Source organism: Oncorhynchus nerka, linkage group LG13 (genome assembly GCF_034236695.1).
Source record: "Oncorhynchus nerka isolate Pitt River linkage group LG13, Oner_Uvic_2.0, whole genome shotgun sequence".
Lineage (NCBI taxonomy): Eukaryota > Metazoa > Chordata > Actinopteri > Salmoniformes > Salmonidae > Oncorhynchus > Oncorhynchus nerka.
In genome coordinates, this window is record NC_088408.1 from 1,549,432 (window position 1) to 1,571,691 (window position 22,260).

The 22,260-nt window shown below is 47.1% G+C and overlaps 1 protein-coding gene across 1 annotated transcript in view; it reads left to right on the forward strand.

Annotated features, from left to right (window-relative positions):
* Positions 1 to 22,260, forward strand: part of gareml (GRB2 associated, regulator of MAPK1-like) — a 170,502-nt gene that overhangs the window by 91,082 nt on the left and 57,160 nt on the right. Inside the window, exon 2 of the mRNA XM_065026030.1 lies at positions 11,283 to 11,423. Coding sequence (XP_064882102.1) covers positions 11,283 to 11,423 — 141 coding nt within the window. The remainder of the gene's footprint in view (positions 1 to 11,282; positions 11,424 to 22,260) is intronic.

Below are 22,260 nucleotides of genomic sequence, written 5' to 3' on the forward strand. Positions count from 1 at the left end.
GGAGTGTGTAGATGGTTGTAACGTGTGTGTGTGTGTCTCTAGGGGAGTGTGTAGATGGTTGTAACGTGTGTGTGTGTGTCTCTAGGGGAGTGTGTAGATGGTTGTAACGTGTGTGTGTGTGTCTCTAGGGGAGTGTGTAGAGGGTTGTAACGTGTGTGTGTGTGTGTGTCTCTAGGGGAGTGTGTAGATGGTTGTAATGTGTGTGTGTCTCTAGGGGAGTGTGTAGATGGTTGTAACGTGTGTATTTGTGTGTGTGTGTCTCTAGGGGAGTGTGTAGATGGTTGTAACGTGTGTGTGTGTGTCTCTAGGGGAGTGTGTAGATGGTTGTAACGTGTGTGTGTGTGTCTCTAGGGGAGTGTGTAGATGGTTGTAACGTGTGTGTGTGTGTGTGTGTGTGTCTCTAGGGGAGTGTGTAGATGGTTGTAACGTGTGTGTGTGTGTGTGTGTCTCTAGGGGAGTGTGTAGATGGTTGTAACGTGTGTGTGTCTCTAGGGGAGTGTGTAGATGGGTGTAATGTGTGTGTGTCTCTAGGGGTGTGTGTAGATGGTTGTAACGTGTGTATTTGTGTGTGTGTCTCTAGGGGAGTGTGTAGATGGTTGTAACGTGTGTGTGTCTCTAGGGGAGTGTGTAGATGGTTGTAACGTGTGTGTGTGTGTGTGTGTCTCTAGGGGAGTGTGTAGATGGTTGTAACGTGTGTGTGTGTGTGTGTGTCTCTAGGGGAGTGTGTAGATGGTTGTAACGTGTGTGTGTCTCTAGGGGAGTGTGTAGATGGTTGTAACGTGTGTGTGTCTCTAGGGGAGTGTGTAGATGGTTGTAACGTGTGTGTGTGTGTGTGTGTCTCTAGGGGAGTGTGTAGATGGTTGTAACGTGTGTGTGTGTGTGTGTGTCTCTAGGGGAGTGTGTAGATGGTTGTAACGTGTGTGTGTGTGTGTGTAGATGGTTGTAACGTGTGTGTGTGTGTGTGTGTCTCTAGGGGAGTGTGTAGATGGTTGTAACGTGTGTGTATGTGTGTGTGTCTCTAGGGGAGTGTGTAGATGGTTGTAACGTGTGTGTGTGTGTGTGTGTCTCTAGGGGAGTGTGTAGATGGTTGTAACGTGTGTGTGTGTGTGTGTGTGTCTCTAGGGGAGTGTGTAGATGGTTGTAACGTGTGTGTGTCTCTAGGGGAGTGTGTAGATGGTTGTAACGTGTGTGTGTCTGGGTCTCTAGGGGAGTGTGTAGATGGTTGTAACGTGTGTGTGTCTCTAGGGGAGTGTGTAGATGGTTGTAACGTGTGTGTTTGTGTGTCTGGGTCTCTAGGGGAGTGTGTAGAGGGTTGTAACGTGTGTGTGTGTCTCTAGGGTGTGTAGTGTGTAGATGGTTGTAACGTGTGTTGTAACGTGTGTGTGTGTGTGTCTGGGTCTCTAGGGAGTGTGTAGATGGTTGTAATGTGTGTGTGTGTGTCTCTAGGGAGTGTATAGATGGTTGTAACGTGTGTGTGTTGTGTCTGTGTGTCTCTAGGGGAGTGTGTAGATGGTTGTAACGTGTGTGTGTCTCTAGGGGAGTGTGTAGATGGTTGTAACGTGTGTGTGTGTGTGTGTGTGTCTCTAGGGGAGTGTGTAGATGGTTGTAATGTGTGTGTGTGTGTGTGTGTCTCTAGGGGAGTGTGTAGATGGTTGTAACGTGTGTGTGTCTCTAGGGGAGTGTGTAGATGGTTGTAATGTGTCTGTGTGTGTCTCTAGGGGAGTGTGTAGATGGTTGTAACGTGTGTGTGTCTCTAGGGGAGTGTGTAGATGGTTGTAGTGTGTGTGTGTCTAGGGGAGTGTGTAGATGGTTGTAACGTGTGTGTGTGTGTCTCTAGGGAGTGTTGTAGATGGTTGTAACGTGTGTGTGTGTGTCTCTAGGGGAGTGTGTAGATGGTTGTAACGTGTGTGTGTGTGTGTGTCTCTAGGGGAGTGTGTAGATGGTTGTAACGTGTGTGTGTCTCTAGGGAGTGTGTAGATGGTTGTAACGTGTGTGTGTGTGTGTGTGTCTCTAGGGAGTGTGTAGATGGTTGTAACGTGTGTGTGTGTCTAGGGGAGTGTGTAGATGGTTGTAACGTGTGTGTGTCTCTAGGGAGTGTGTAGATGGTTGTAACGTGTGTATGTGTGTGTGTGTGTGTCTCTAGGGGAGTGTGTAGATGGTTGTAACGTGTGTGTGTGTGTGTGTGTGTCTCTAGGGGAGTGTGTAGATGGTTGTAACGTGTGTGTGTGTGTGTGTGTGTCTCTAGGGGAGTGTGTAGATGGTTGTAACTCTAGGGGAGTGTGTGTGTGTGTGTGTGTCTCTAGGGGAGTGTGTAGATGGTTGTAACGTGTGTGTGTCTCTAGGGAGTGTGTAGATGGTTGTAACGTGTGTGTGTGTGTGTGTCTCTAGGGAGTGTGTAGATGGTTGTAACGTGTGTGTGTGTGTGTAGATGGTTGTAACGTGTGTGTGTGTGTGATGGTTGTAACGTGTGTATGTGTGTGTGTGTCTCTAGGGGAGTGTGTAGATGGTTGTAATGTGTGTGTGTCTCTAGGGGAGTGTGTAGATGGTTGTAACGTGTGTGTGTCTCTATGTGTGTGTGTGTGTCTCTAGGGAGTGTGTAGATGGTTGTAACGTGTGTGTGTGTGTGTGTGTCTCTAGGGAGTGTGTAGATGGTTGTAACGTGTGTATGTGTGTGTGTGTGTCTCTAGGGGAGTGTTGTAGATGGTTGTAACGTGTGTGTGTGTGTGTAGATGGTTGTTGTGTGTGTGTGTCTCTAGGGGAGTGTGTAGATGGTTGTAACGTGTGTGTGTGTGTGTGTGTGTCTCTAGGGGAGTGTGTAGATGGTTGTAACGTGTGTGTGTGTGTGTGTGTCTCTGTGTGTGATGGTTGTAACGTGTGTGTGTGTGTGTCTCTAGGGAGTGTGTAGATGGTTGTAACGTAAGTGTGTGTGTCTCTAGGGGAGTGTGTAGATGGTTGTAACGTGTGTGTGTGTGTGTGTGTCTCTAGGGGAGTGTGTAGATGGTTGTAACGTGTGTGTGTCTCTAGGGGAGTGTGTAGATGGTTGTAACGTGTGTGTGTGTGTGTCTCTAGGGGAGTGTGTAGATGGTTGTAACGTGTGTGTGTGTGTGTGTGTCTCTAGGGGAGTGTGTAGATGGTTGTAACGTGTGTGTGTGTGTGTGTGTCTCTAGGGGAGTGTGTAGATGGTTGTAACGTGTGTGTGTGTGTGTGTGTCTCTAGGGGAGTGTGTAGATGGTTGTAACGTGTGTGTGTGTGTGTGTGTCTCTAGGGAGTGTGTAGATGGTTGTAACGTGTGTGTGTGTGTGTGTGTCTCTAGGGGAGTGTGTAGATGGTTGTAACGTGTGTGTGTGTGTGTGTCTCTAGGGAGTGTCTGTGTGTGTGTCTCTAGGGGAGTGTGTAGATGGTTGTAACGTGTGTGTGTGTGTGTGTGTCTCTAGGGGAGTGTGTAGATGGTTGTAACGTGTGTGTGTGTGTGTGTGTGTCTCTAGGGGAGTGTGTAGATGGTTGTAAGTGTGTAGATGTGTGTGTGTGTGTGTGTGTCTCTGTGTAGATGGTTGTGTGTGTGTGTAGATGGTTGTAATGTGTGTGTGTCTCTAGGGGAGTGTGTAGATGGTTGTAACGTGTGTGTCTCTAGGGAGTGTGTAGATGGTTGTAACGTGTGTATGTGTGTGTGTGTCTCTAGGGAGTGTGTAGATGGTTGTAGATGGTTGTAACGTGTGTGTGTGTCTCTAGGGGAGTGTGTAGATGGTTGTAACGTGTGTGTGTGTGTGTGTGTCTCTAGGGGAGTGTGATGGTTGTAGATGGATTGTAACGTGTGTGTGTGTGTGTGTCTCTAGGGGAGTGTGTAGTGTAACGTGTGTGTGTCTCTAGATGTGTAGATGGTTGTAACGTGTGTGTGTGTGTGTGGTTGTAACTCTAGGGAGTGTGTAGATGGTTTAACAACGTTGTGTGTGTGTGTCTCTAGGGAACGTGTGTGTGTGTGTGTGTCTCTAGGGAGTGTGTAGATGGTTGTAACGTGTGTGTGTGTGTGTCTCTAGGGAGTGTGTAGATGGTTGTAACGTGTGTGTGTGTGTGTGTGTGTCTCTAGGGGAGTGTGTAGATGGTTGTAACGTGTGTGTGTGTGTGTGTCTCTAGGGAGTGTGTAGATGGTTGTAACGTGGGAGTGTGTGTGTGTGTGTCTCTAGGGTGTGTGTGTGTCTCTAGATGGTTTGTAACGTGTGTGTGTGTGTGTGTCTCTAGGGGAGTGTGTAGATGTGTCTAGGGGAGTGTGTAGATGGTTGTAACGTGTGTGTGTCTCTAGGGGAGTGTGTAGATGGTTGTAACGTGTGTGTGTGTGTCTCTAGGGAGTGTGTAGATGGTTGTAACGTGATTGTGTGTGTGTGTGTCTCTAGGGGAGTGTGTAGAGGGTTGTAACGTGTGTGTGTCTCTAGGGGAGTGTGTAGATGGTTGTAACGTGTGTGTGTGTGTGGGGAGTGTGTAGATGGTTGTAACTCTAGGGGAGTGTGTAGATGGTTGTAACGTGTGTGTGTGTGTGGGAGTGTGTAGATGGTTGTAACTCTCTAGGGGAGTGTGTAGATGGTTGTAACGTGTGTGTGTGTGTCTCTAGGGAGTGTGTAGATGGTTGTAACGTGTGTGTGTGTGTGTGTGTCTCTAGGGGAGTGTGTAGTGTGTAGATGGTTGTAACGTGTGTGTGTGTGTGTGTGTGTCTCTAGGGGAGTGTGTAGATGGTTGTAACGTGTGTGTGTGTGTGTCTCTAGGGGAGTGTGTAGATGGTTGTAACGTGTGTGTGTGTGTGTCTCTAGGGGAGTGTGTAGATGGTTGTAACGTGTGTGTGTGTGTGTGTCTCTGTGTGTCTCTAGGGAGTGTAGATGGTTGTAACGTGTGTGTGTGTGTGTGTGTGTCTCTAGGGAGTGTGTAGATGGTTGTAACGTGTGTGTGTCTCTAGGGGGAGTGTGTAGATGGTTGTAACGTGTTGTGTGTGTGTGTGTCTCTAGGGGAGTGTGTAGATGGTTGTAACGTGTGTGTGTGTGTCTCTAGGGGAGTGTGTAGATGGTTGTAACGTGTGTGTGTGTGTGTAGTTGTAACGTCTCTAGGGGAGTGTGTAGATGGTTGTAATGTGTGTGTGTGTGTCTCTAGATGGTTGTAATGGTGTGTGTGTGTGTCTCTAGGGGAGTGTGTAGATGGTTGTAACGTGTGTGTGTCTCTAGGGAGATGTGTGTAGATGGTTGTAACGTGTGTGTGTGTGTGTGTCTCTAGGGGAGTGTGTAGATGGTTGTAACGTGTGTGTGTGTGTGTGTCTCTAGGGAGTGTGTAGATGGTTGTAACGTGTGTGTGTGTGTGTGTGTGTCTAGGGGAGTGTGTCTCTCTAGGGGAGTGTGTAGATGGTTGTAACGTGTGTGTGTCTCTAGGGAGTGTGTAGATGGTTGTAACGTGTGTGTCTCTAGGGAGTGTGTAGATGGTTGTAACGTGTGTGTGTGTGTGTGTGTCTCTAGGGGAGTGTGTAGATGGTTGTAACGTGTGTGTGTGTGTGTGTGTCTCTAGGGAGTGTGTAGAGGTTGTAACGTGTGTGTGTGTGTGTGTGTCTCTAGGGGAGTGTGTAGATAGTGTGTGTGGTTGTGTAAGTGTGTGTGTGTGTGTGTGTGTCTCTAGGGAGTGTGTAGATGGTTGTAACGTCTCTAGGGGAGTGTGTAGATGGTTGTAACGTGTGTGTGTGTGTGTGTGTGTCTCTAGGGGAGTGTGTAGATGGTTGTAACGTGTGTGTGTGTGTCTCTAGGGGAGTGTGTAGATGGTTGTAACGTGTGTGTGTGTGTGTGTGTGTAGATCTAGGGGAGTGTGTGTGTGTCTCTAGGGGAGTGTGTAGATGGTTGTAACGTGTGTGTGTGTGTGTGTGTCTCTAGGGGAGTGTGTAGATGGTTGTAACGTGTGTGTGTGTGTCTCTAGGGGAGTGTGTAGATGGTTGTAACGTGTGTGTGTGTGTGTGTGTGTGTGTCTCTAGGGGAGTGTGTAGATGGTTGTAATGTGTGTGTTTGTCTGTGTGTCTCTAGGGGAGTGTGTAGATGGTTGTAACGTGTGTGTGTGTCTGTGTGTCTCTAGGGGAGTGTGTAGATGGTTGTAACGTGTGTGTGTCTCTAGGGGAGTGTGTAGATGGTTGTAACGTGTGTGTGTGTGTCTCTAGGGGAGTGTGTAGATGGTTGTAACGTGTGTGTGTGTGTGTGTGTCTCTAGGGGAGTGTGTAGATGGTTGTAACGTGTGTGTGTGTGTGTGTCTCTAGGGGAGTGTGTAGATGGTTGTAACGTGTGTGTGTGTGTGTGTCTCTAGGGGAGTGTGTAGATGGTTGTAACGTGTGTGTGTGTGTGTGTGTGTCTCTAGGGGAGTGTGTAGATGGTTGTAACGTGTGTGTGTGTGTGTCTCTAGGGGAGTGTGTAGATGGTTGTAACGTGTGTGTGTGTGTGTCTCTAGGGGAGTGTGTAGATGGTTGTAACGATGGTGTGTGTGTGTGTGTCTCTAGGGAGTGTGTAGATGGTTGTAACGTGTGTGTGTGTGTGTCTCTAGGGTGTGTGTAGATGGTGTGTAGATGTGTGTTGTGTGTGTGTGTGTCTCTAGGGAGTGTGTAGATGGTTGTAACGTGTGTGTGTGTGTGTGTGTCTCTAGGGGAGTGTGTAGATGGTTGTAACGTGTGTGTGGGGAGTGTGATGTGTGTGTGTGTGTGTGTCTAGGGGAGTGTGTAGAGGGTTGTAACGTGTGTGTGTGTGTGTCTCTAGGGAGTGTGTAGATGGTTGTAACGTGTGTGTGTGTGTGTGTGTCTCTAGGGGAGTGTGTAGATGGTTGTAACGTGTGTGTGTCTCTAGGGAGTGTGTAGATGGTTGTAACGTGTGTGTCTCTAGGGAGTGTGTGTCTCTAGGGGAGTGTGTAGATGGTTGTAACGTGTGTGTGTGGTTGTGTGTGTCTCTAGGGGAGTGTGTAGATGGTTGTAACGTGTGTGTCTCTAGGGAGTGTGTAGATGGTTGTAACGTGTGTGTGTGTGTCTCTAGGGAGTGTGTAGATGGTTGTAACGTGTGTGTGTGTGTGTGTCTCTAGGGGAGTGTGTAGATGGTTGTAACGTGTGTGTGTGTGTGTGTGTGTGTCTCTAGGGGAGTGTGTAGATGGTTGTAACGTGTGTGTGTCTCTAGGGGAGTGTGTAGAGGGTTGTAATGTGTGTGTGTGTGTGTGTGTCTCTAGGGGAGTGTGTAGATGGTTGTAGATGGTTGTAGATGGTTGTGTGTGTGTGTGTGTGTGTCTCTAGGGGAGTGTGTGTGATGGTTGTAACGTGTGTGTGTGTGTGTCTCTAGGGAGTGTGTAGATGGTTGTAATGTGTGTGTGTCCCTAGGGGAGTGTGTGAGGTTGTAACGTGTGTGTGTCTCTCTAGGGAGTGTGTAGATGGTTGTAACTCTAGGGGAGTGTGTCCCAGTGTCATAACGTGTGTGTGTTCTCTAGGGAGTGTGTAGATGGTTGTAACGTGTGTGTGTGTGTGTCTCTAGGGGAGTGTGTAGAGGGGTCTAGTGTGGGGGAGTGTAGATGGTTGTAATGTGTGTGTGTGTGTGTGTGTCTCTAGGGGAGTGTGTAGATGGTTGTAACGTGTGTGTGTGTGTGTGTCTCTAGGGGAGTGTGTAGAGGTGTGTAGATGGTGTGTAACGTGTGTGTGTGTGTGTCTCTAGGGAGTGTGTAGATGGTTGTAACGTGTGTGTGTCTCTAGGGAGTGTAGATGGTTGTAACGTGTGTCTCTAGGGGAGTGTGTAGATGGTTGTAATAGATGTGTGTGTGTGTCTCTAGGGAGTGTGTAGATGGTTGTAACGTGTGTGTGTGTGTGTGTGTCTCTAGGGGAGTGTGTAGATGGTTGTAACGTGTGTGTGTGTGTGTGTGTAGATGGTTGTAACGTCTCTAGGGGAGTGTGTAGATGGTTGTAACGTGTGTGTGTGTGTCTCTAGGGGAGTGTGTAGATGGTTGTAATGTGTAACGTGTGTGTGTGTGTGTCTCTAGGGAGTGTGTAGATGGTTGTAACGTGTGTGTGTGTGTGTGTGTGTCTCTAGGGGTGTGTAGATGGTTGTAACGTGTGTGTGTGTGTGTGTGTCTCTAGTGGGGTTGTAACGTGTGTAGATGGTTGTAATGTGTGTGTCTCTAGGGAGTGTGATGGTGTGTGTGTGTCTCTCTAGGGAGTGTGTAGATGGTAGATGTAACGTGTGTGTGTCTCTAGGGGAGTGTGTAGTGTTTGTGTGTGTGTCTCTAGGGAGTGTGTAGATGGTTGTAACGTGTGTGTGTGTGTCTCTAGGGGAGTGTGTAGATGGTTGTAGATGTGTGTGTCTCTAGGGAGTGTGTAGATGGTTGTAACGTGTGTGTGTGTGTGTGTGTGTCTCTAGGGGAGTGTGTAGATGGTTGTAACGTGTGTGTGTGTGTGTGTGTGTCTCTAGGGAGTGTGTAGATGGTTGTAACGTGTGTGTGTGTCTCTGTCTCTAGGGTAGTGGTGTAACGTGGTTGTCTCTAGTGTGTGTCTCTAGGGGAGTGTGTAGATGGTTGTAACGTGTGATGTGTGTGTGTGTGTCTCTAGGGAGTGTGTAGATGGTTGTAACGTGTGTGTGTGTGTGTCTCTAGGGGAGTGGTGTAATGTGTTGTGTGTGTGTGTCTCTAGGGGAGTGTGTAGATGGTTGTAACGTGTGTGTGTGTGTGTCTCTAGGGGAGTGTGTAGATGGTTGTAACGTGTGTGTGTGTGTGTGTGTGTCTCTAGGGGAGTGTGTAGATGGTTGTAACGTGTGTGTGTGTGTGTCTCTAGGGGAGTGTGTAGAGGGTTGTAACGTGTGTGTGTGTGTGTGTCTCTAGGGGAGTGTGTAGAGGGTTGTAACGTGTGTGTGTCTCTAGGGGAGTGTGTAGATGGTTGTAACGTGTGTGTGTGTGTGTGTCTCTCTAGGGTGTCTCTAGGGGAGTGTGTAGATGGTTGTAACGTGTGTGTGTGTGTGTGTCTCTAGGGGAGTGTGTAGATGGTTGTAACGTGTGTGTGTGTGTGTGTCTCTAGGGGAGTGTGTAGATGGTTGTAACGTGTGTGTGTCTCTAGGGGAGTGTGTAGATGGTTGTAACGTGTGTGTGTGTGTGTGTGTCTCTAGGGGAGTGTGTAGATGGTTGTAACGTGTGTGTGTGTGTGTGTGTCTCTAGGGGAGTGTGTAGATGGTTGTAACGTGTGTGTGTGTGTGTGTGTCTCTAGGGGAGTGTGTAGAGGGTTGTAACGTGTGTGTGTGTGTGTGTGTGTGTGTGTCTCTAGGGGAGTGTGTAGAGGGTTGTAACGTGTGTGTGTCTCTAGGGGAGTGTGTAGATGGTTGTAACGTGTGTGTGTGTGTGTGTGTGTCTCTAGGGGAGTGTGTAGATGGTTGTAACGTGTGTGTGTGTGTGTGTGTCTCTAGGGGAGTGTGTAGATGGTTGTAACGTGTGTGTGTGTGTCTCTAGGGGAGTGTGTAGATGGTTGTAACGTGTGTGTGTGTGTGTGTGTCTCTAGGGGAGTGTGTAGATGGTTGTAACGTGTGTGTGTGTGTCTCTAGGGGAGTGTGTAGATGGTTGTAACGTGTGTGTGTGTGTGTGTGTCTCTAGGGGAGTGTGTAGATGGTTGTAACGTGTGTGTGTGTGTGTGTGTGTCTCTAGGGGAGTGTGTAGATGGTTGTAACGTGTGTGTGTGTGTCTCTAGGGGAGTGTGTAGATGGTTGTAACGTGTGTGTGTGTGTGTGTGTCTCTAGGGGAGTGTGTAGAGGGTTGTAATGTGTGTGTGTGTGTGTGTGTGTCTCTAGGGGAGTGTGTAGAGGGTTGTAACGTGTGTGTGTGTGTGTGTGTCTCTAGTGGAGTGTGTAGATGGTTGTAACGTGTGTGTGTGTGTCTCTAGGGGAGTGTGTAGATGGTTGTAACGTGTGTGTGTGTGTCTCTAGGGGAGTGTGTAGATGGTTGTAACGTGTGTGTGTGTGTGTGTGTGTCTCTAGGGGAGTGTGTAGAGGGTTGTAATGTGTGTGTGTGTGTGTGTGTGTCTCTAGGGGAGTGTGTAGAGGGTTGTAACGTGTGTGTGTGTGTGTGTGTCTCTAGGGGAGTGTATAGATGGTTGTAACGCGTGTGTGTGTGTCTCTAGGGGAGTGTGTAGAGGGTTGTAACGTGTGTGTGTGTGTGTGTGTGTCTCTAGGGGAGTGTATAGATGGTTGTAAGTACAGTTCCCGCTCAGCCCAGTCAAAACTGTTCGCTGCTCTGGCCCCCCAATGGTGGAACAAACTCCCTCACGACGCCAGGACAGCGGAGTCAATCACCACCTTCCGGAGACACCTGAAACCCCACCTCTTTAAGGAATACCTAGGATAGGATAAAGTAATCCCTCTCACCCCCCCTCCCCCTGAAAAGATTTAGATGCACTACTGTTCCACTGGAGGTCATAAGGTGAATGCACCAATTTGTAAGTCGCTCTGGATAAGAGCGTCTGCTAAATGACTTAAATGTAAATGTAAATGTTGTAACGTGTGTGTGTGTGTCTCTAGGGGAGTGTGTAGAGGGTTGTAACGTGTGTGTGTGTGTGTGTGTCTCTAGGGGAGTGTGTAGAGGGTTGTAATGTGTGTGTGTGTGTGTGTGTGTCTCTAGGGGAGTGTGTAGATGGTTGTAACGTGTGTGTGTGTGTCTCTAGGGGAGTGTGTAGAGGGTTGTAATGTGTGTGTGTGTGTGTGTGTGTCTCTAGGGGAGTGTGTAGAGGGTTGTAATGTGTGTGTGTGTGTGTGTGTGTGTCTCTAGGGGAGTGTGTAGAGGGTTGTAATGTGTGTGTGTGTCTCTAGGGGAGTGTGTAGAGGGTTGTAATGTGTGTGTGTGTGTGTGTGTCTCTAGGGGAGTGTGTAGAGGGTTGTAATGTGTGTGTGTGTCTCTAGGGGAGTGTGTAGAGGGTTGTAATGTGTGTGTGTGTGTGTGTGTCTCTAGGGGAGTGTGTAGAGGGTTGTAATGTGTGTGTGTGTCTCTAGGGGAGTGTGTAGATGGTTGTAACGTGTGTGTGTGTGTGTCTCTAGGGGAGTGTGTAGAGGGTTGTAACGTGTGTGTGTGTGTGTGTGTGTGTGTGTCTCTAGGGGAGTGTATAGAGGGTTGTAATGTGTGTGTGTGTGTGTGTGTGTCTCTAGGGGAGTGTGTAGAGGGTTGTAATGTGTGTGTGTGTCTCTAGGGGAGTGTGTAGAGGGTTGTAATGTGTGTGTGTGTGTGTGTGTGTCTCTAGGGGAGTGTGTAGAGGGTTGTAACGTGTGTGTGTGTGTCTCTAGGGGAGTGTGTAGATGGTCTGTGTCAGGATGATATGGTGGTGCTCCACTCGTGTCGTCAGTGGACCACCGTCACCGCTCTCTCTCTGGAAGAAGGACACTACGTCATCGGACCCAAGATAGACATTCCTCTACAGTACCAGGGTGAGAACACACACACACACACACACACACACACACACACACACACACACACACACACCTCTACAATACCAGGTGTTGTCTGTCATCTGCGGATCAGTGTTCTGTCTGCAGCTCTTCTCTGATTGGTCCGTGAGTTTCCTGTGTTAGCTCATCTAGTCCTGGGGAGTGTGGGGGGGGATGGAATTATTGTATTTATTTTCTTTAACCATAATTGTCACATGCGCCGAATACAACAAGTGTAGACCTTACAGTAAAATGCTGACTTACAAGCCCTTAACCAGCTTTACGAAAATACCTACAGAAAAAAAGTTTTAAAAAAAGCAAGAGATAATACAGGCGGTTCTGGTATAGAGTCAATGTGGAGGCTATATACAGGGGGTACTGGAACAGAGTCAATGTGGAGGCTATATACAGGGGGTACCGGTACAGAGTCAATGTGGAGGCTATATACAGGGGGTACTGGTACAGAGTCAATGTGGAGGCTATATACAGGGGGTACCGGTACAGAGTCAATGTGGAGGCTATATACAGGGGGTACCAGTACAGAGTCAATGTGGAGGTTATATACAGGGGGTACCGATACAGAGTCAATGTGGAGGCTATATACAGGGGGTACCGGTACAGAGTCATTGTGGAGGCTATATATAGGGTGTACCGGTACAGAGTCAATGTGGAGGCTATATACAGGGGGTACCGGTACAGAGTCATTGTGGAGGCTATATACAGGGGGTACCGATACAGAGTCAATGTGGAGGCTATATACAGGGGGTAATGGTACAGAGTCAATGTGGAGGCTATATACAGGGGGTACCGGTACAGAGTCAATGTGGAGGCTATATACAGGGGGTACCGATACAGAGTCAATGTGGAGGCTATATACAGGGGGTACCGGTACAGAGTCATTGTGGAGGCTATATATAGGGTGTACCGGTACAGAGTCAATGTGGAGGCTATATACAGGTGGGACTGATACAGAGTCAATGTGGAGGCTATATACAGGGGGTACTGGTACAGAGTCAATGTGGAGGCTATATACAGGGTGGTACCGGTACAGAGTCAATGTGGAGGCTATATACAGGGGGTACCGGTATAGTGTCAATGTGGAGGATATATACAGGCGGTACCGGTACAGAGTCAATGTGGAGGCTATATGCAGGGTGTACCGGTATAGTGTCAATGTGGAGGCTATATACAGGGTGTTACGGTACAGAGTCAATGTGGAGGCTATATACAGGGTGTTACGGTACAGAGTCAATGTGGAGGCTATATACAGGGTGTTACGGTACAGAGTCAATGTGGAGGCTATATGCAGGGTGTTACGGTACAGAGTCAATGTGGAGGCTATATGCAGGGGGTACCAGTACAGAGTCAATGTGGAGAATATATACAGGGGGTACCGGTACAGAGTCAATGTGGAGACTATATACAGGGTGTTACGGTACAGAGTCAATGTGGAGGCTATATACAGGGGGTACCGGTACAGAGTCAATGTGGAGGCTATATACAGGGGGTACCGGTACAGAGTCAATGTGGAGACTATATACAGGGGGTACCGGTACAGAGTCAATGTGGAGGCTATATACAGGGTATTACGGTACAGAGTCAATGTGGAGACTATATACAGGGGGTACTGGTACAGAGTCAATGTGGAGGCTATATACAGGGTATTACGGTACAGAGTCAATGTGGAGACTATATACAGGGGGTACCGATACAGAGTCAATGTGGAGACTATATACAGGGGGTACTGGTACAGAGTCAATGTGGAGGCTATATACAGGGGGTACCGGTACAGAGTCAATGTGGAGGCTATATGCAGGGGGTACCGGTACAGAGTCAATGTGGAGGCTATATACAGGGGGTACTGGTACAGAGTCAATGTGGAGGTTATATACAGGGTATTACGGTACAGAGTCAATGTGGAGACTATATACAGGGGGTACTGGTACAGAGTCAATGTGGAGGCTATATACAGGGTATTACGGTACAGAGTCAATGTGGAGTCTATATACAGGGGGTACTGGTACAGAGTCAATGTTGATGCTATATACAGGGGGTACTGGTACAGAGTCAATGTGGAGGCTATATGCAGGGGATACCAGTACAGAGTCAATGTGGAGACTATATACAGGGGGTACCGATACAGAGTCAGTGTGGAGACTATATACAGGGGGTACCGATACAGAGTCAATGTGGAGGCTAAATACAGGGGGTACCGGTACAGAGTCAATGTGGAGGCTATATACAGGGTGTTACGGTACAGTCAATGTGGAGGCTATATGCAGGGGTACCGGTACAAAGTCAATGTGGAGGCTATATACAGGGGGTACCAGTACAGAGTCAGTGTGGAGGCTATATGCAGGGGGTACCGGTACAGAGTCAATGTGGAGGCTATATACAGGGGGTACCGGTACAGAGTCAATGTGGAGACTATATACAGGGGGTACCGGTACAGAGTCAATGTGGAGGCTATATACATGGGGTACCGGTACAGAGTCAATGTGGAGGCTATATACAGGGGGTACCGGTAAGGAGTCAATGTGGAGGCTATATACAGGAGGTACCGGTACAGAGTCAATGTAGAGGCTATATACAGGGGGTACCAGTACAGAGTCATTGTGGAGGCTATATGCAGGGGGTACTGGTACAGAGTCAATGTGGAGGCTATATACAGGGTGTTACGGTACAGTCAATGTGGAGGCTATATACAGGGGGTACCGGTACAGAGTCAATGTGGAGGCTATATAAAGGGGATACCGGTACAGAGTCGATGTGGAGGCTATATACAGGGCATACCGGTACAGAGTCAGTTTGGAGGCTATATACAGGGCGTACCGGTACAGAGTCAATGTGGAGACTATATACAGGGGGTACCGGTACAGAGTCAATGTGGAGGCTATATACAGGGGGTACCGGTACAGAGTCAATGTGGAGGCTATATAGAGGGGGTACCGGTACAGAGTCAATGTGGAGGCTATATACAGGAGGTACCGGTACAGAGTCAATGTGGAGGCTATATACAGGGGGTACCGGTACAGAGTCAATGTGGAGGCTATATACAGGGTGTTACGGTACAGAGTCAATGTGGAGGCTATATACAGGGGGTACCGGTACAGAGTCAATGTGGAGGCTATATACAGGGGGTACTGGTACAGAGTCAATGTGGAGGTTATATACAGGGGGTACCGGTACAGAGTCAATGTTGAGGCTATATACAGGGGGTACTGGTACAGAGTCAATGTGGAGGCTATATACAGGGGGTACCGGTACAGAGTCAATGTGGAGGCTATATACAGGGGGTACCGGTACAGAGTCAATGTGGAGGCTATATACAGGGGGTACTGGTACAGAGTCAATGTGGAGGTTATATACAGGGGGTACCGGTACAGAGTCAATGTGGAGGCTATATACAGGGGGTACTGGTACAGAGTCAATGTGGAGGTTATATACAGGGTATTACGGTACAGAGTCAATGTGGAGACTATATACAGGGGGTACTGGTACAGAGTCAATGTGGAGGTTATATACAGGGTATTACGGTACAGAGTCAATGTGGAGACTATATACAGGGGGTACCGATACAGAGTCAATGTGGAGACTATATACAGGGGGTACTGGTACAGAGTCAATGTGGAGGCTATATACAGGGGGTACCGGTACAGAGTCAATGTGGAGGCTATATGCAGGGGGTACCGGTACAGAGTCAATGTGGAGGCTATATACAGGGGGTACCGGTACAGAGTCAATGTGGAGGCTATATACAGGGGGTACTGGTACAGAGTCAATGTGGAGGTTATATACAGGGTATTACGGTACAGAGTCAATGTGGAGACTATATAAAGGGGGTACTGGTACAGAGTCAATGTGGAGGCTATATACAGGGTATTACGGTACAGAGTCAATGTGGAGTCTATATACAGGGGGTACTGGTACAGAGTCAATGTTGATGCTATATACAGGGGGTACTGGTACAGAGTCAATGTGGAGGCTATATGCATGGGATACCAGTACAGAGTCAATGTGGAGACTATATACAGGGGGTACCGATACAGAGTCAGTGTGGAGACTATATACAGGGGGTACCGATACAGAGTCAATGTGGAGGCTATATACAGGGGGTACCGATACAGAGTCAATGTGGAGGCTATATACAGGGGGAATTGGTACAGAGTCAATGTGGAGGCTATATACAGGGGGTACCGATACAGAGTGAATGTGGAGGCTATATACAGGGGGTACTGGTACAGAGTCAATGTGGAGGTTATATACAGGGGGTACCGGTACAGAGTCAATGTGGAGGCTATATACAGGGGGTACTGGTACAGAGTCAATGTGGAGGTTATATACAGGGTACAGAGTCAATGTGGAGACTATATACAGGTACAGAGTCAATGTGGAGACTATATACAGGGGGTACTGGTACAGAGTCAATGTGAAGGCTATATACAGGGTATTACGGTACAGAGTCAATGTGGAGACTATATACAGGGGGTACTGGTACAGAGTCAATGTGGAGGCTACATTCAGGGGGTACTGGTACAGAGTCAATGTGGAGGCTATATACAGGGGGTACCGATACAGAGTCAATGTGGAGGCTATATACAGGGGGTACCGGTACAGAGTCAATGTGGAGGCTATATACAGGGGTACTGGTACAGAGTCAATGTGGAGGTTATATACAGGGTATTACGGTACAGAGTCAATGTGGAGACTATATACAGGGGGTACTGGTACAGAGTCAATGTGGAGGCTATATACAGGGTATTACGGTACAGAGTCAATGTGGAGTCTATATACAGGGGGTACTGGTACAGAGTCAATGTGGAGGCTACAGTCAGGGGGTACGGGTACAGAGTCAATGTGGAGGCTATATGCAGGGGATACCAGTACAGAGTCAATGTGGAGACTATATACAGGGGGTACCGATAGAGAGTCAGTGTGGAGTCTATATACAGGGGGTACTGGTACAGAGTCAATGTGGAGGCTACAGTCAGGGGGTACTGGTACAGAGTCAATGTTGAGGCTATATACAGGGGGTACGGGTACAGAGTCAATGTGGAGGCTATATACAGGGGGTACCGATACAGAGTCAATGTGGAGGCTATATACAGGGGGTACCGATACAGAGTCAATGTGGAGGCTATATACAGGGGGAATTGGTACAGAGTCAATGTGGAGGCTATATACAGGGGGTACCGATACAGAGTCAATGTGGAGGCTATATACAGGGGGTACCGGTACAGAGTCAATGTGGAGACTATATACAGGGGGTACCGGTACAGAGTCAATGTGGAGGCTATATACAGGGGGTACTGGTACAGAGTCAATGTGGAGGTTATATACAGGGGGTACCGGTACAGAGTCAATGTGGAGGCTAAATACAGGGGGTACCGGTACAGAGTCAATGTGGAGGCTATATACAGGGTGTTACGGTACAGTCAATGTGGAGGCTATATGCAGGGGGTACCGGTACAGAGTCAATGTGGAGGCTATATACAGGGGGTACCAGTACAGAGTCAGTGTGGAGGCTATATGCAGGGGGTACCGGTACAGAGTCAATGTGGAGGCTATATACAGGGGGTACCGGTACAGAGTCAATGTGGAGACTATATACAGGGGGTACCGGTACAGAGTCAATGTGGAGGCTATATACATGGGGTATCGGTACAGAGTCAATGTGGAGGCTATATACAGGGGGTACCGGTAAGGAGTCAATGTGGAGGCTATATACAGGAGGTACCGGTACAGAGTCAATGTAGAGGCTATATACAGGGGGTACCAGTACAGAGTCATTGTGGAGGCTATATGCAGGGGTACTGGTACAGAGTCAATGTGGAGGCTATATACAGGGTGTACCAGGTACAGAGTCAATGTGGAGGCTATATACAGGGGGTACCGGTACAGAGTCAATGTGGAGGCTATATACAGGGGTTACCGGTACAGAGTCAATGTGGAGGCTATATACAGGGGGTACCGGTACAGAGTCAATGTGGAGGCTATATAAAGGGGATACCGGTACAGAGTCGATGTGGAGGCTATATACAGGGCATACCGGTACAGAGTCAGTTTGGAGGCTATATACAGGGCGTACCGGTACAGAGTCAATGTGGAGGCTATATACAGGGGTACCGGGGGTACTGGTACAGAGTCAATGTGGAGGCTATATACAGGGGTACTATCAATGTGGAGGCTATATACAGGGGTACCGGTACAGAGTCAATGTGGAGGCTATATGGGGGGGTACACAATGTGGAGGGTACAGAGTCAATGTGGAGGCTATATACAGGGTGTTACAGGTACAGAGTCAATGTGGAGGCTATAGACAGGGTGTACCGGTACAGAGTCAATGTGGAGGCTATAGACAGTGTGTACCGGTACAGAGTCAATGTGGAGGCTATATACAGGGGTACCGGTACAGAGTCAATGTGGAGGCTATATACAGGGGGTACCGGTACAGAGTCAATGTGGAGGCTATATACAGGGGTACCGGTACAGGGTCAATGTGGAGGCTATATACAGGGGTACCGGTACAGGGTCAATGTGGAGGCTATATACAGGGTACACCGTACAGAGTCAATGTGGAGGCTATATACAGGGGTACCGGTACAGAGTCAATGTGGAGGCTATATACAGGGGTACCGGTACAGAGTCAATGTGGAGGCTATATACAGGGGGTACCGGTACAGAGTCAATGTGGAGGCTATATACAGGGGTACCGGTACAGAGTCAATGTGGAGGCTATATACAGGGCACTGGTACAGAGTCAATGTGGAGGCTATATACAGGGGTACTGGTACAGAGTCAATGTGGAGGCTATATACAGGGGTACCATTACAGAGTCAATGTGGAGCTATATACAGGGTATTACGGTACAGAGTCAATGTGGAGGCTATATACAGGGTGTTACTTACAGAGTCAATGTGGAGGCTATATACAGGGGTAGGTACAGAGTCAATGTGGAGGCTATATACAGGGCTATATTACAGAGTCAATGTGGAGGCTATATACAGGGGTACCGGTACAGATCAATACAGGGCTATATACAGAGTCAATGTGGAGCTTTAGGTACAGGGGAGAGTCAATGTGGAGGCTATATACAGGGGAGGCTATATTACAGAGTCAATGTGGAGGCTATATACAGGGTACTGTACAGGGCTAGTCAATGTGGATATATACAGGGCTATATTACAGAGTCAATGTGGAGGCTATATACAGGGTATATATACAGGGCTATATTACAGAGTCAATGTGGAGGCTATATACAGGGTACAGAGTCAATGTGGAGCTATATACAGGGAGTACTGGCACAGAGTCAATGTGGAGGCTATATACAGGGGTACTGGTACGGCATATACAGTCAATGTGGATATACAGGGGGCTATATTACAGAGTCAATGTGGAGGCTATATACAGGGGGTACCGGTACGTATATATACAGGGCTATATTACAGAGTCAATGTGGAGGCTATATACAGGGGGTACTGTGGTCACGTATATATACAGGGCTATATTACAGAGTCAATGTGGAGGCTATATACAGGGGTACTGGTACAGAGTCAATATATACAGGGCTATATTACAGAGTCAATGTGGAGGCTATATACAGGGGTACAGAGTCACGTATATATACAGGGCTATATTACAGAGTCAATGTGGAGGCTATATACAGGAGGTACCGGTACAATGTATATATACAGGGCTATATTACAGAGTCAATGTGGAGGCTATATACAGGGGTACTATATATATACAGGGCTATATTACAGAGTCAATGTGGAGGCTATATACAGGGGGTACTGGTACGTATATACAATGTGGCTATATTACAGAGTCAATGTGGAGGCTATATACAGGAGGTACTGGGTATATATATACAGGGCTATATTACAGAGTCAATGTGGAGGCTATATACAGGGGGTACCGAGTCAATGTATATATACAGGGGGTATATATACAGAGTCAATGTGGAGGCTATATACAGGAGGTACTGGTACGTATATATACAGGGCTATATTACAGAGTCAATGTGGAGGCTATATACAGGTGGAGGTACGTATATATACAGGGCTATATTACAGAGTCAATGTGGAGGCTATATACAGGGGGTACTGGGGCTATATTACAGAGTCAATGTGGAGGCTATATACAGGGGTACTGGTGCGTATATATACACTATATTACAGAGTCAATGTGGAGGCTATATACAGGGGTACCTGGTACAGAGTAAATGTATATATACAGGGCTATATTACAGAGTCAATGTGGAGGCTTTATACAGGGGTACTGAGTGCGTATATATACAGGGCTATATTACAGAGTCAATGTGGAGGCTATATACAGGGGTACTGGTCGTATATATACAGGGCTATATTACAGAGTCAATGTGGAGGCTATATACAGGGGGTACTACGTATATATACAGGGCTATATTACAGAGTCAATGTGGAGGCTATATACAGGGGGTACTGGTACGTATATATACAGTCAATGTGGAGGCTATATTACAGAGTCAATGTGGAGGCTATTATACAGGGGGTACTTACAGAGTCAATGTGGAGGCATATACAGGGCTATATTACAGAGTCAATGTGGAGGCTATATACAGGGGTACAGAGTCAATGTATATATACAGGGCTATATTACAGAGTCAATGTGGAGGCTATATACAGGGGGCACCGGTACGTATATATACAGGGCTATATTACAGAGTCAATGTGGAGGCTATATACAGGGGAGTACAATGTGGAGGCTATATACAGTATATATACAGGGCTATATTACAGAGTCAATGTGGAGGCTATATACAGGGGGTACTGGTACGTATATATACAGGGCTATATTACAGAGTCAATGTGGAGGCTATATACAGAGTCAATGTGGAGGGCTATATTACAGAGTCAATGTATATACAGAGGGTATATATACAGGGCTATATTACAGAGTCAATGTGGAGGCTATATACAGGGGGTACTGAGTCGTATATATACAGGGCTATATTACAGAGTCAATGTGGAGGCTATATACAGGAGGTACCGGTACGTATATATACAGGGCTATATTACAGAGTCAATGTGGAGGCTATATACAGGGGGTACCGGTACGTATATATACAGGGCTATATTACAGAGTCAATGTGGAGGCTATATACAGGGGGTATATATGGTACATATATACAGGGCTATATATCAATGTGGAGGGGGGTATATTACAGAGTCAATGTGGAGGCTATATACAGGGGGTACTGGTGTATATATATACAGGGCTATATTACAGAGTCAATGTGGAGGCTATATACAGGGGTACCGGTGCGTATATATACAGGGCTATATTACAGAGTCAATGTGGAGGCTATATACAGGGGCTGTGTACGTATATATACAGGGCTATATTACAGAGTCAATGTGGAGGCTATATACAGGGGAGTACTGGTACGTATATATACAGGGCTATATTACAGAGTCAATGTGGAGGCTATATACAGGGGGGTACTGGTACGTATATATACAGGGCTATATTACAGAGTCAATGTGGAGGCTTTATACAGGAGGTACTGGAGTATATATACAGGGCTATATTACAGAGTCAATGTATATATACAGGAGTACTGGTACGTACAGGGCTATATTACAAGTCAATGTGGAGGCTATATGGGGGTGGAGCTATATACAGGGCTATATTACAGAGTCAATGTGGAGGCTATATACAGGGGTACTGATACGTATATATACAGGGCTATATTACAGAGTCAATGTGGAGGCTATATACAGGGTGGTACTGGTACGTATATATACAGGGCTATATTACAGAGTCAATGTGGAGGCTATATACAGGGGTACTGGTACGTATATATACAGGGCTATATTACAGAGTCAATGTGGGAGGCTATATACAGGGGGTACTGGTGCGTATATATACAGGGCTATATTACAGAGTCAATGTGGAGGCTATATACAGGTCAATGTAGGCTATATACAGGGCTATATTACAGAGTCAATGTGGAGGCTATATACAGGGGTACCAGTACGTATATATACAGGGCTATATTACAGAGTCAATGTGGAGGCTATATACAGGGGGTACAGGTCAATGTATATATATACAGGGCTATATTACAGAGTCAATGTGGAGGCTATATACAGGGCTATATTACAGAGTCAATGGAGCTATATACAGGGCTACGTATATATACAGGGCTATATTACAGAGTCAATGTGGAGGCTATATACAGGAGGTACTGGTACGTATATATACAGGGCTATATTACAGAGTCAATGTGGAGGCTATATACAGGGGGTACCGGTGCGTATATATACAGGGCTATATTACAGAGTCAATGTGGAGGCTATATACAGGCTAATATACAGGGCTATATTACAGAGTCAATGTATATACAGGGTGGAGGCTATATACAGGTACGTATATATACAGGGCTATATTACAGAGTCAATGTGGAGGCTATATACAGGGGGTACTGGTCGTATATATATACAGGGCTATATTACAGAGTCAATGTGGAGGCTATATACAGGGAGTGCTGGTACGTATATATACAGGGCTATATTACAGAGTCAATGTGGAGGCTTTATACAGGCTATATTACAGAGTCAATGTATATATACAGGGCTATATTACAGAGTCTACAATGTGGAGGCTATATACAGGGGTACTGAGTACGTATATATACAGGGCTATATTACAGAGTCAATGTGGAGGCTATATACAGGGTACTGGTACGTATATATACAGGGCTATATTACAGAGTCAATGTGGAGGCTATATACAGGAGGTACCGTACGTATATATACAGGGCTATATTACAGAGTCAATGTGGAGGCTA